The sequence below is a fragment of the Branchiostoma belcheri genome, unplaced genomic scaffold (genome assembly GCF_001625305.1).
Source record: "Branchiostoma belcheri isolate BF01 breed outbred unplaced genomic scaffold, Haploidv18h27 scaffold90, whole genome shotgun sequence".
NCBI lineage: Eukaryota > Metazoa > Chordata > Leptocardii > Amphioxiformes > Branchiostomatidae > Branchiostoma > Branchiostoma belcheri.
Window position 1 is genome coordinate 540,075 of NW_017804576.1, and position 12,911 is coordinate 552,985.

General features: G+C 45.3%; 2 protein-coding genes across 3 annotated transcripts in view; both read left to right on the top strand.

Moving 5' to 3' along the window:
- The first annotated feature begins 699 nt into the window (after positions 1-699).
- LOC109487957 (calcium-activated potassium channel subunit beta-3-like) lies at positions 700-3,561 on the top strand. 2 transcript variants are annotated; one of them, XM_019792078.1, is made up of 4 exons: positions 700-1,016; positions 1,527-1,754; positions 2,699-2,974; positions 3,367-3,561. In XM_019792078.1, exons 1-3 carry the CDS (start codon positions 858-860, stop codon positions 2,972-2,974), a joined length of 663 nt encoding a protein of 220 aa, XP_019647637.1. In that variant the 5' UTR covers positions 700-857; the 3' UTR covers positions 3,367-3,561. The 2 variants fall into 2 exon arrangements, with proteins under 2 accessions (XP_019647637.1, XP_019647636.1); XM_019792077.1 differs by lacking the exon at positions 3,367-3,561 and having other exon boundaries at positions 2,699-3,039.
- Positions 3,562-4,959: 1,398 nt separating this feature from the next.
- Positions 4,960-12,911, top strand: part of LOC109487956 — a 9,465-nt gene continuing 1,513 nt past the window's right edge. Inside the window, exons 1-6 of the mRNA XM_019792076.1 lie at positions 4,960-5,290; positions 5,699-5,778; positions 6,126-6,245; positions 6,678-6,797; positions 10,374-10,481; positions 11,609-11,698. Of these exons, the coding sequence (XP_019647635.1) occupies positions 5,725-5,778; positions 6,126-6,245; positions 6,678-6,797; positions 10,374-10,481; positions 11,609-11,698 (492 nt within the window). The 5' untranslated portion in view covers positions 4,960-5,290; positions 5,699-5,724. The remainder of the gene's footprint in view (positions 5,291-5,698; positions 5,779-6,125; positions 6,246-6,677; positions 6,798-10,373; positions 10,482-11,608; positions 11,699-12,911) is intronic.

Genomic DNA, 12,911 nt, shown 5'->3' on the forward strand with positions numbered 1-12,911 from the left:
ATCGAGGTCGCGGAGAAGCAGCGGGGACTTACTTCCTAATCTCCAAGCAGATCCCTCTCGGTGGCAAAAAGACAGTATCAAATTGGCCAGGCAGTATCCAATAGCTAGAGAAGGAGGTCCGCAGCCACCGACGGGTGGTGGGGGTCAGGACAAAAAAAAACAACAAACTACCATATATAAAAATGTAACGCTCATTCCCCCACAACCTCTGCTTGGGGAGTACTTACTTCCGGGGTCGATGTCCGCAGCGGTTTGTTTCGCGTCACCTGGCAGGAAATGTTACTAAAGTCAGCACGACTCACGGGACTACTGCATCGCCATTTCCGTTCTCCTTCTAACTGTTCCTTCCTTCCCCTTGCCTTGGGTGTCATAGCCTGGTATCCAGTCTGATTCGTGGTCGGGGCCGCAAGAGCTCTGTCCCACCCGCCTCACATAAGCTTCCCGGTGTGTATCATACTGTCTCTGATTAGCGTAACACTCCTATCGGGACGGTCTGTTGCACTGGGCGGGGGAAGCTCTTAGAGGCCCCGAAGACACAACCTGCCTAAACACCCCAATACCCCCAATCACGATCAGACTGGATACCAGGCTATGGGTGTCAGCCACAGCCGAAGGTTGTTCCCCTTTGCTGTGTGTACGAGTAAGTCCGTAAAAGACTAGCCATTGGGAGCAGCAAACTAGTGCTGTAACCGTTACTCCTTTTAAGTAGCGGTCCAAATTCCTTGGCATATGTTATCCGTCTATTTGGCCACTTTCTACTCACTCCAGCCGCTTCTGAAGCCTGGTAGAAGCTAGCTGAGTTTGCCGAAACCGTCAACGAAAGTTTCAAAAGCGGACTTACCAGACTGTAAGTAACCATGGCTTCTGACGACTGGGACTATAGCTATTGCAAGAGAGGCTGCGTCTATACCCTAGCGTTCGTCCCGGTCTTGGGCGCCATTGGACTGATTGTCGCTGGCGTCGTGGTGGCCAGGCCCGCCCTGACGGCTCTTCGCCTCCGAGAGGCCGTGTGCACGGTAACGATAAATTTATGTTTTTTTTTATGCGTCTAGACAAACCCTGTATCACAAACATGATCTGTTCCCACATTTTCCATTGTACAAAAAAGCGAGAAGGAGTTGACCACTCTGTATTAGTTCAGTAACTATGTGAATCCCAATAAAGTCAAAGTAACTAGAACACTTTGTATTATAAGTCAAGTAGCTATATATAGTGTCTCCACTTTTTTTTATATACGTTTGTTACCTCCATGAAAAATGGAGGTATTGTTTTTGGTGTGTCTCTCTCTCTGTGTGTGTGTGTGTGTGTGTGTGTGTGTGTGTTTGTGTTTCCGCATATTTGTAGTCAGCATAACTTCATAACGCCTTTTAGACTAGAGGTCATTTGCATAAATAAAGAATAAATTTACGTATCAAGCCCATATTTCATGGAGGTATGACATCTCGGAACTGTGTCTGTTAAGTCTTGACCTGTACCTAGCCCGTCGTGGCATGAATGTACAATAAAGGTATTTCATTTTATCAAAGGTAACGAACTCCACCCTAGGCGCGGACGTGACCTGCAAATGCCCGCTGGGCAGGAACTGCCGGTCAACTTTTCCGTGCTTACAGATCGGCGTGCTGTATTCTGACGAGAAAGGAAGTAACGGTACGACTAGCGGAAGTCCCGAAATGGGGCAAACGAAGCCTCATAACACAACAAGCCACAGAAGTCTACTGGTGAACACTCAGGACTTGTTTGGGCGGACGCCACCGGTACTACATTCCTTCTAAGTTCTAACATTGAATGTATATTATTTAACGTTATGCATGTATATTATTTAACGTTATGCATGTATATTATTTAACGTTATGCATGTATATTATTTAACGTTATGCATGTATATTATTTAACGTTATGCATGTATATTATTTAACGTTATGCAGTTGGACTTTCTTAAAGAGAAATGAAAGAACACTCCCCCGCTCGAGGGTAAAAAAGTCCCGGGTGCACAGGAGAAACAAAATTCCTTTTCTACGTGTTTAAAGTTAAAACTCTTGATCCAACACAAAGAAGTTCTCTCACCAAGAGCTTTCGACCAATCACTCTGGTCTTCCTCAGTAGACTGACCGAGTGAAGCTTGTCACGTGGCTTCTTTGAAGTGTGACGTCAACACTGGTATCTGGTAGACGACGTCAGCCCCCGTCGCGGTTAAGATGAACTTTCGTGATAGTCCTTTCCTACATGTTATAACTGGAAACTACATGCTATAACATGTGATAACTGGAAATGTATATTTTGTAAACGTATTTAGATGCTGTCATCAGCCATGGCTTGTTAAATGCATCCAGTGCACTTTTTAGGGCTTGAAAACCCGATTTTTCAAAGCCTACATGTATATTCTAGTCATTTATCTACATACTGGGTTGAAACAACTCTGACCCTGATGGAGCAAAATTTACCTGACGGAAAATGGTCACTGGAAGTTCCCGTGGATGATTTTTAGCCCCCCCCCCCAGGAAATAAAGGACTCATCTTGGGGCTTGTTTCTGCAGTTTTAAAAGCCCAAAGTATGAAATATTGACTCAAATGTGCTGATGTGAAGCAGTATGTGACAATATCACAAAGATTATCTTATTCAGAATACTTGTATTTCCAGTTTTGCTGGCCTGAAATCGCATTGGATGCCTCTAACGAAATAATTGTCTTTTTTTCACAGTGTGCCGTTCGGCCGTGTGACAAGTCAGCTCACGACAACGTGGAGGACGTGTTGGCCTATCAGGAGTCCTGGGGGACTGCGGGCCAGCGGTTCCCCTGCTTCTACGATCCCGCCAGCGACGCGGAGGTCTCCCGTGCCGTGGTCTTCGGCGACAGGTGGGCGGTGTTCCACGCGCTGTTCTGGCCGCTGCTGGTGATTTTTCTCGGCCTGGCGGCGGCGTACTTCATCTGTTACCGGTTCCACTGCTGGTGTGATGACGGCACCTGGGAGGATTAGGCCACACCGACTTTATTTTATGGATGACATCCGCGCGCGCATTGATTTTCGCCTGTCGCCCTCAAAAAAAAAAAAAGATTACGTCCACCGAGGCTCTGGCCTGGCTCTAGGCCTGGGTAGTTAGCGACAAAACGGAGCCGAGCACCCAGGCTATCGAAGCTCCACGACTCAAGAACTCAGTACCGATTCATAAATTCCGCAAAAGCCAGCATGTGCCGTCTTGTCGTATGTACGTCGCTAAGTACTGCCGCGAATTTACAATACCAGCTTTGTATTCCTGTGGCTTAGTAGCATTTTTATTTTGGGCCGGAATGTTTTTTATTCGCCCGCGCGCACTAGTTTGACGGTCTTCAGAGGATGTCATCCATAAAATTAAATCAGTGTGGCCTTATTACAGTAGCCGATAGGTACAAGTTGCACTGTTACCGATTCCGCTGTTGGTGCGACGACGGCACCTTGAATGATTGTAGAACAGAACCTACCGTAGCCGATAGGTACTGGTGATTTTTCTAAGCCTGGCGGCAGCGTACTTCCTCTGTTACCGGTTCCACTGTTGGTGCGATGACGGTACCTGGGAGGATTAGTGCAGAACCTAGCCTCTACCAGGCTTCAGAAGCGGCTGGAAAAAGGAGAAATTGGTCAAAGTTAGAGAGATAAAAGTTGGTCCGCTAGAGAGTACATTTTGCGGAACTCTCTAGCGGACCAACTCCTCTGGCATGTTACGAGCTTCTCTCTTTTTGGTCAATTTCTACTCTTTCCAGCCACATCCCGAGGCCTGGTAGAGGCTACAGACCCTACCGTAGCCGATAGGTACAAGTGCTGTGATTTTTCTAAGCCTGGCGGCGGCGTACTTCGTCTGTTACCGGTTCCACTGTTGGTGTGATGATGATCGCGTCCGTACAATAGCGAAGGCATGCGCGTATTCCTTTGTGTAAAAAAACTTTGCTTGGAGAGTAGTTGACATGTGCGAAGTTGGTCTAGCGGGTAGCGAGCAATTTGGAATACAAGCTCGGGAACAACATAGCCTCTAACAGGCTTCAGAGGCGGCTAGAAAGAGTAGAAATTGGCCACACAGTAAACGGATAACATCATCAGGAGAGGTTGTCCGCTAAAAGAGTAGCAAGCTGTACTCCCTTTAGAGAACCAACACCCCTGGCATGTTATCGGCCCATTTGTTTCTTCTCCTTCCAACCTCTTCCTAAAGCCTGGTAGAGGCTACAGGCTAATCCCATGTGTAAAATGATTGAAAGTGTGTACACATGTCACTCCACGAAAGTTTACAGCTAGCATGTACCAAGGAGGTAATCTCCAAGCAGATCATACGGCGGCAACGCAGTATCCATTGGCCAGAGAAGTGTCCATTAGCCAATCGGGTGGTCAATGGATACTGTCTGGCCAATTTGATACTGTCTTTTGCGACCACCGAAAGATCTGCTTGCATATTATATATATAACAAGGAAGTTCAATCATTGAACCACACAGTGCATGTAGTAATTCCTTGTACAGAACTGGTAACGTTGTTTATCTTACGTTGCATCTACCCACGGAACACTGTTCATAACAGGAAGCGGCGAACGCTGCACCGTCTCATGCATGTTTAGACATCCGACTAGTATAAACTGATCAAAGGGGTCCGCAAGCCCTTTTCCGTAGAGCGTAATCGGCCGTTTTAATTCTACGTAATGATCGGCCGTTTTAATTCTACGTAGAGCGTAGACGGACCGCTCTAATATTTTTGCGTAGAGCGTATTCGGCGTTTTGATTCTACGTAATGCGTTGTAGCCACTTGGAATTTATCGAGAATCGAGAAGTTTCCGGCGTAGAGCATTGTCGGGACCCCCCCCCCTTGCAGGCCCTCATCAAACTTCCCCCAACCCAATAATCTCCAAGCAAATCCCTCTCCGTGGCAAAAAGAGAGTATCAAATTGGCCAGGCCGCAGTATCCATTAACCAGAGAAGCTCCGCGGCCACCGACGGTGGGGATCAGAACAAAAAAAAACGGCCATATATAAAAAGGTAACGATCATTCCCCCACAACCTCTGCTTGGAGAGTACAACCCAACTTCCGGCTCTCATCACGGAAGAGGGAGGCCATGTTTCTGCCTGAGTCAGCATCCTGACGTCACGTAGCGGTTCCCGCGTTAGTAAACTTCCCTGGTGATACGTCAGGGGGGTTTTCCAGCTGTGGGCGAGCTGGTGAATAATAACAGGAGCCCCGGAGAATAATAACAGGGATATAAAGGACGTCGTGTACCAGGTACTGCTGCATTCCAGATCTGTATCCAGAACTTGGACGGACACTACAGCTGCCAGTGGTATGTCTTATACACTTAATTTTGCTTGAATTGTCGGGTTTTCTGTAACATCTAATTTAAGTTTAACGTTACATATCGCTTTATAAACCTTGCCTCCTTGCTTTACTTAATGCCCTAGTTAAATGTCAGACTCGTTTCTTACTCTGAGACTACAGTGAACAGAGATACTATGGCACTTTTCTCAATTTTCTTTAGTTTAATCAAGTGGTCTTTGATGCTATGGGCTTATTGTACCGTGTGGTTTGAGCTACAAGACGTTTTCTCTGCTGTGAACTATAAGAATTAGCCAGGTAGGCTTTTAAAAAAGACGAGAGCTAAAGTTAAAAGGATGGTCTTTATCCTCGGCCACATGCCCAGTTTTACCTTAAGTTAAAGTCGGTATCAAAAATGATTAACCCTGTTTTACAGAGAACACCGGAGGCGCTGAAATCAGCATGGGTCTGCTCGCAACTGTTTCCCTTCTTGTGATCTGCAGTGTATCTGCTCAGGTAGGTTGTCTTCGCTATCGGTTTAGACTAACCTCTACCAGCCTTCCGAAGCAGGTAGAAAGAGTAGAAGATAGCCAATAGATACGAGTAACATGCCAGGGGAGTTGGTCCACTAAATGAGTACAGTTTGTCGCTACTTTAGCCAATTTCTTCTCTTTCCAGTCGCTTCTGAAGCCTGAAAGAGGCTAGTCTAGCTTAGACGGTTATCTTGGTAACAGGTGCTTTATTTTGAATCGTGCTGGTCTTCGGTGTTACACGCCAGCTTCAGTCTAAAATACATGCAGGAGAAACCTACAGAAAAGTGATTTACTTAGTACTAAGGCCTTCCGGCTGTTGTCCTTTTCCAGGCGTACGTGTTACCCGGCCGCCCGTACCCGAAGCCGTGGCTGCCGCCGCCCTACCTGCCCCGACCCTTCCCCGAGTACCCGGCTCCTGACGGCATGGACGGCAGGGTCAGGCGAGCTGTGGTAAGTCTATCGCTAAATGCCGCTACCACTGGTTAATGAACTTGTTAAACTAGTAGGTGTGTGTGTGTGTGTGTGTGTGTGTTTGTGTGTGTGTGTGTGTGTGTGTGTGTGTGTGTGTGTGTGTGTGTGTGTGTGTGTGTGTGTGTGTGTGTGTGTGTGTGTGTGTGTGTGTGTGTGTGTGGTTGCGTGTGTATCTGTCTCAGTGTGAGTGAGTGAGTGAGTGAGTGAGTGAGTGAGTGGGTGAGTGAGTGAGTGAGTGAGTGAGTGAGTGAGTGAGTGAGTGAGTGAGTGAGTGAGTGAGTGAGTGAGTGAGTATGGAAGGCAGTATGAAATTTCCCCACCTCAAATGTTGTTTATCCAGCCCCCGTCACTTTTTACAAGTACTGTACTGTAAAAGCAGACTTCTTATTCTGTTCTCCCTCTGACTGACAGGACGAAGTCGCCCCTCAGGAGGGACTGTTCTACGTTGACGTCATCAATCAGGTGGAGGCGTTCGAGGTCACGGAGGATGACCTGACAGATCACGTGACTGCTCTGATGGACGCAAAGCGGGTAAGCCCGGCCAGATTCCTTTCCATTTTTGGTGGTCATTTTAGTTTACAGAAGTAAGTATACGGGAACTACGACTGTCCTTCTAATCGAACAAAATTAATTCAGACGTATTATATTTACAAGCGCTGCAGTGAGGCGGATCCAAAGAGAAGAACTCTGCAACAGACCTGAGTCAGCTTAAGGCCGCACAACACAGTATTTATGGGCGAACCCCGTAGTTCAAAAGTAGTCCGGGCACAAAGTAGTGCTGCACAATACTAGAGAAGGGTGCAGAGATTGTTCTGAGCATGGTATCGAGATAGAACCTGTGGTAAATGTTAGAGGAATACGTCAGTTTTGAGACTGTACAAGTTGAATTATGGTGCGTGTTCAGTCGGCGTAGATCTGCGCTTGGATACTTGTCCCGCCTAGTACTGTGCGTCGGCTGCAGTTCCATGACCTCCGCAGTGGCGCTAAATAAAAGAGGGCATGAGAAGAAAACTAGCCGGCAAATTTAAGCTCATTTTTCGCATATGTTGTACACTATACCCTGAAATTAAACATATCAAAAATCTGAACCTTGCTTGTGCACCCTAGTATGATTTTCCGTGAGTCGAAGTGAGTCACTTTGGGGTCCTTAACTATAGAAATCCCCATAGGGCTAAAACTGTGTTGTGCCGCCTTAAAGCGTTGGTCACAACCCGCCGTACGTGCTTCTGCGTGCTGTCTACGTGCAAAAACGTGGGCAAACGCAGGGCATCCGCGCGTGGTGAGTACCGCCTCCGTACGGAACCCTACGGATTTGGGAGCACGCAGACACGCCGTAGAACTTTAATTGCATGGAAAACTTTTTCTGCGTGCGGTCTGCGGATTCATCACCCGTGCGTGCGAGTACGGGCGACGCGCGTGCCCCGTACGTGCCTTACGTACGAAGCACGTGTGAGTACGACCTCCTTACGGTTAAGTTGCAATCGCACAGAGATCGTACGTTGTAAGCACGTACAACTCACGTACCACTTGCGCAACGAACGATGCACGCAACCGCTCACGGCCAGACATGACGTGCAGATCACAATCTTACACCTTGCGCAACCGTGCGAGTGATCGACGTGCGTCGACGCCACTACTTCCCAAGTTTTCAGAAAAAACGTAGCAGACGTAGCCTACCCCCCAAAAAAACGTAAGGACAAAAAGCACGTACGGCGGGTTGTGACCAAGGCTTTACAGATGTGCCCTAAGTGGCAGATACTGTCATTCTCGTGTAGGACTTTTCAGCCATAGCCGAAGCTGTGGGGCTGATATCGATTAGGATTTTACCTTGGTCAGTATTGACTGAAGGAGACCGTTGCATTGTGACGCCTTAGTTAAAGCTATACGGAAGATCTGTCATAGTAAAATGCCGTGACAGAGGAGCTACAGCATAAAGGGGAAGCAAAAATTACTGCCATTCTGTTTAGAAAAAATAGAAATCGCAGCGTCAAGAAGGAAAAACTTCTGAGCAATGGCCTCGCCCCACACCCAAACGCTCCAGCACACAGCTGTATAGAACCCTCGTTACTCTCTCTTTACCTCGATGCGTCCCAGCTGCTCGGACTTGGCAGACTCCCAGCCGCGAGTGAACCCAGGCCGGGCATTGACGCAGGAGTGCGTGTATTTAGGGACGCGCCGAAACGTCAGCGCGGGTGTTGACATGCGCGGGGTTTGACGTGGCCACGGTGCCTTTTCTGCCGGCAACAACTTTTATGAAGGAAAAAAGGCCTGAATTCATTCAATTCTTTATTAGCATACCAAACATAACAGACAAACATGACACACAATGTTGCCTGAATGGCGTTGATACTTACAAGATAAAATGTCACAAATATTATATATTTAACTGTTACAACAACTATAAAAAGTACGGTACAGTAGGTGTACAACCCAGATATTTACAAGGTCCATTATCTTGTGCCAGACTCTATCTGTACAGTCTGGTTATAGAGTCTGATTGACAGGTGAAGGAAAGAGTTCTGTAGTCTTTTTGTTCTGGCCGGGGGGGGGGATAGAGATAGTGTTTTTGTTCCTGAGTGAACGACCGGTAGCTGTTGATCTTGAGAGAGGGACAAGGTCATGTAGGGGATGATCTTCTCGTAGCATCTGTGTGAAGAGTTTAACGGCAGCATGACTCACACTCACAGCAGTGGTGGGTTATCTTTCTCAGAGCGTTGCCTGAAAACATGTATAGTATCTTGGACCAAGCTTTCATATTTCAAAACAACCGAACTTGGTAATAAATAACTTATTGTTTGTCCTATTTCCCCACAAGTAAACGCTTTCCAAGAAATACAGCTGCCATCCCAAATGTTTCTTCACCAATACGCATTCGGGATACTGAAAACAGGCATTCCTGTTGATAGACTATCAGTATCACAAAGCCATGCCAAAGCGTACGTAACCAACTAAACCCGTGACACCCTGCCCTGCCACTCCAGGGCCACTCCATTTAGCCCCCGTACTCAAACAACAGGAGCCGTCTGACTCATTATCATTATGTTTACCGAAAGAAAACATATTGGCCTGCTTTAGACATAACATTTTCAAGTCGACTAGAAGTCAAGACGACTTGAGCTAGTCGACTTGAGCGAAAATTTCAATGTGTAAAGAGAAATAATTCAACTCAAGTCGCATTCTAATAAAGATGACTTGAGTCGTATCCACACCAGACTAAGGCCTGCTTTACACACACCATTTCTAAGTTAACTCGGCGAAGTCGACTTGAAAAATTTCTGTTCACACACGGGGCCACAAAGCGACTTGGCACTCCCGCTGTGCCACCCTCCCCCCAAGTCGACTCGGTGGCTCGGTCTTGCCTGACTACTGCGCAGAGACGCTCAAGTCGACTTCGCCCGTTTACACACGCAAAGCTATGAGAATCGGCACCCCACTGGTCGACTTAATAAAGCAGGCCATTGTTTTTGCTCAGTTTCTTCTTCCGTTCCAAACACCTTATAAAACCATCGATATTTTCGTAATTAGAGCCTGAACGAAAATAAAATTCAGTATGCTTGTAGGTTGGTAAATACGACACTGAACTTTGGTCATTTGGGCCAACATAGACGTAAAAAATGATTTTATTGGCAAAAAATGGGTGAAAAAAGTTGCATTTGAAGCCAAAAATCGAACTTTAGAACTCGTTTCGAATTTTAGAGCAACGTTCGAATTCGGAGTTCGACGACCGAGGGTCAATGACCCCAGTGCTACGGGATTTTCAAATACTATGTATGGGCATAAATGGTAACGGGCCCGTTAGGCAAGACCATCCTGAGGTAAACATATTGCATTTGCTTGCAAATGTTAAATTTCTAGTTCACCTTGTCTTAGCTTTGTCTTTTTTTATGATATCTAAAATCTGTCTTCACATCATTTACCATTTATCAATACCAAGAAGTCGAAACCTTCTTGTCAATACATAGTTGTTGAAAAAATACATGCCCAACTACAGATTCCGTTAGTCACTAACGAAGTATTGGATGTCAAGTTGACAGCTTTTAAAATCTATCCAGTCGTTTGAGTAACAGTTTCTTGTGTATCTAAACCCACTCTTCATATCTGTCCCAGGGTGTTGCCGTGTACAAGGACATGACGCAGGAAGTCTGCATGATCAGCCGCCTGGATGACAGCATCCTCCCAGCCAACGCGCAACAGGCCAAGCAGTTCAAAATCAAGGTAAATATCGTAACATTACAGCTATACAGATAGAACACAGGGCTCGAAATTCATTTTTTGGTGCACTGGTGCCCCCAACCTAGAAAATTGGGTGCACAATTTTTTTTTGTGGGCGCACCATAAAAGATAAAATGAATTATGTTTCGTTTCTTAATTAAGAAAAGTACTATTAATATTAACAATGATTTTATCATTTCTCTGACACTTTTAGATGTTAAGAATATGCTGTATACATTTAACATCCTTACATACGTACAAGTACAAGTAGTAAGTACATACGTAAACCTACAAAAATGCACCCACAGAAAAAACACTGGGCGCACAGCTCTAAATAAACTTGGGTGCACTAAGGTGCACATGCACCCAGTATTTCCAGCCCTGGAACAGTTTTTCCTCCATGAAAATGAAGGTCTTGTTTTTGGTCTGTGTGTCTGTCTGTCGGTCACGTTTCGGCATACTTATGGTCAGTATATCTTATAAAATAGCTATAAAGAAGGATGGATTGGAATCATATTTGGTATTTTAGTAGCTTTTGGGAAGACAAAGGTCAAGGTCAAATGGAGGGGGACACCTAGTGACTGCCCTTGGTACTGAAGCAGAACTTCCGGCTTTTGCATCTTTTGTGCTGGTTTCAACCATTATGACGTTTCATCACGGGTGAACTGTGATGTTAGGAACACATTTCGAATTCATACCAAAAATGTACACTGATAATAATGCTCATGATGACTTTCATTTCTTCGTATTTTGTTGTCTTTTATGTCATACTTTTCGTTCACGCACGTGACTTTATCTTAACTTTATTCTTACTAAAAAAAGCCTTCACATACAGAACTACTGCAGCATGGAACTCTACCACATGGGCTGCAAACAGTGGCATCACATGAGAAGTTCAAACAAGGCCTACTAAAACACATGAGGGACATGAATAAGTAGAGCACATACGATGTTACACACTTTTGTTCTTTTAAAATACTATGTAATGTAAATTATGTAATTGTATGTGATGTATTGTTATGTCTTATATATATGTTCCCTCTCCAGGAAGAATAGCTGCCACCCTCGGGTGGGCAGCTAAAGGAGGGCTTTTCCTCAATAAACCTCAATAAACCTCTTGTTCTCTCCAGGTCCTGACCCAGGCAGAAGAAGAGGCTTATATCAGCGCAGTAGAGGACGCGGGGCAGCGGCCCGTTCTGATGATCAGTACCGGCGCACAGGTACTTCATACTTTATCAGGATCTCCATTAGGCCACAGCAAGTAAATTTTATGGATGACATCCTACGCAGACTCCAAATCTAATGCGAGCGGGCGAAAAAAAACAAGACGGGCCGAAAAAAACAATGTTCCTACATTTTAAAATTTTGACTCAATCATTGTTCAAATGGTTTTGATTCAGTGGGAACATCACATATACACAACCAGCATCTCATATCACTGCATCAAAACATTAAATCAGAGCCTTTTCTTGTCTCCTCTCTTGATGTTATCTGCCATCCACCTTCCGGCATGGCAACAGACATCTTTGCCCATTTTCGGCATGTTGACCACTGTCAGAAGGCAACAAAATTTCTTGTTTTTTTCCCAAAGTCAGGCAAAAATTAATGCGCGCGCTGATGTCATCCATAAAAATTACTTGCTGTGGCCTTAGTTGCAAAAGCGCAGCAAAAGCAACTATATTCTTCCTGGATTCCAAAACACATAACGTTACAAAATTGAACTAGAAAGGTAACATTAGCAAAGCAAATGCATGATGTTTACCTTCGCATATGGTCTGCTCTGTTAATTCTTACTCAAACACATTCATATATATGGATGGAAAGGAGTACATATCTCCCCTACTATAAAATTGCAACATGATGTAACCCTACACCAGTTACTATGGTGAGAGACGTCAACAAATCAGGTCACTGGCCAGGTCATAGGTCAGTGTTTGGAACGGAAGAAAAAGAAGAAGAAACGTAGCAAAAACAAGATGTTTTCCTTTGGTAAACATAATACTACACAGTCGTGAACAGGTCATTGGCCAGGTCATAGGTCAGTGTCATTGGTCATTGGCCAGGTCATAGGTCAGTGTTTGGAACGGAAGAAGAAGAAGAAGAAACGTAGCAAAAACAAGATGTTTTCCTTTGGTAAACATAAATACTACACAGTCGTATAAAAACGACAACATTACACTGCTGTACAACATGAATTCGAAGAGGGACTGCTTATGATACATTAATTTGCTCTTTAGATACATTGATTTCGCCACGTTACTTTTCCACGGATTTGAAACTACCCTCTGTACATGCCCTGAAATGTTGTAGATCTGTTGGTAGATTGTTCTATGTGGAAATGCTTCTGTATCTGAAGCTTTTTTTTTTTACATTGCAGGTGGAGAACCTTGGTGAGGTGGCTGGCCAGGCGGCCGCCGACCTGTGCGGGGACTA

Excerpts from the sequence above, each read along its gene's own strand:
- LOC109487957 (XM_019792078.1), top strand. The coding sequence starts at position 858 with ATGGCTTCTGACGACTGGGACTATAGCTATTGCAAGAGAGGCTGCGTC. Across the intron at positions 1,017-1,526 it reads TCCGAGAGGCCGTGTGCACG|GTAACGAACTCCACCCTAGG; the intron begins GTAACGATAAAT and ends ATTTTATCAAAG. Across the intron at positions 1,755-2,698 it reads TGTTTGGGCGGACGCCACCG|TGTGCCGTTCGGCCGTGTGA; the intron begins GTACTACATTCC and ends TTTTTTTCACAG.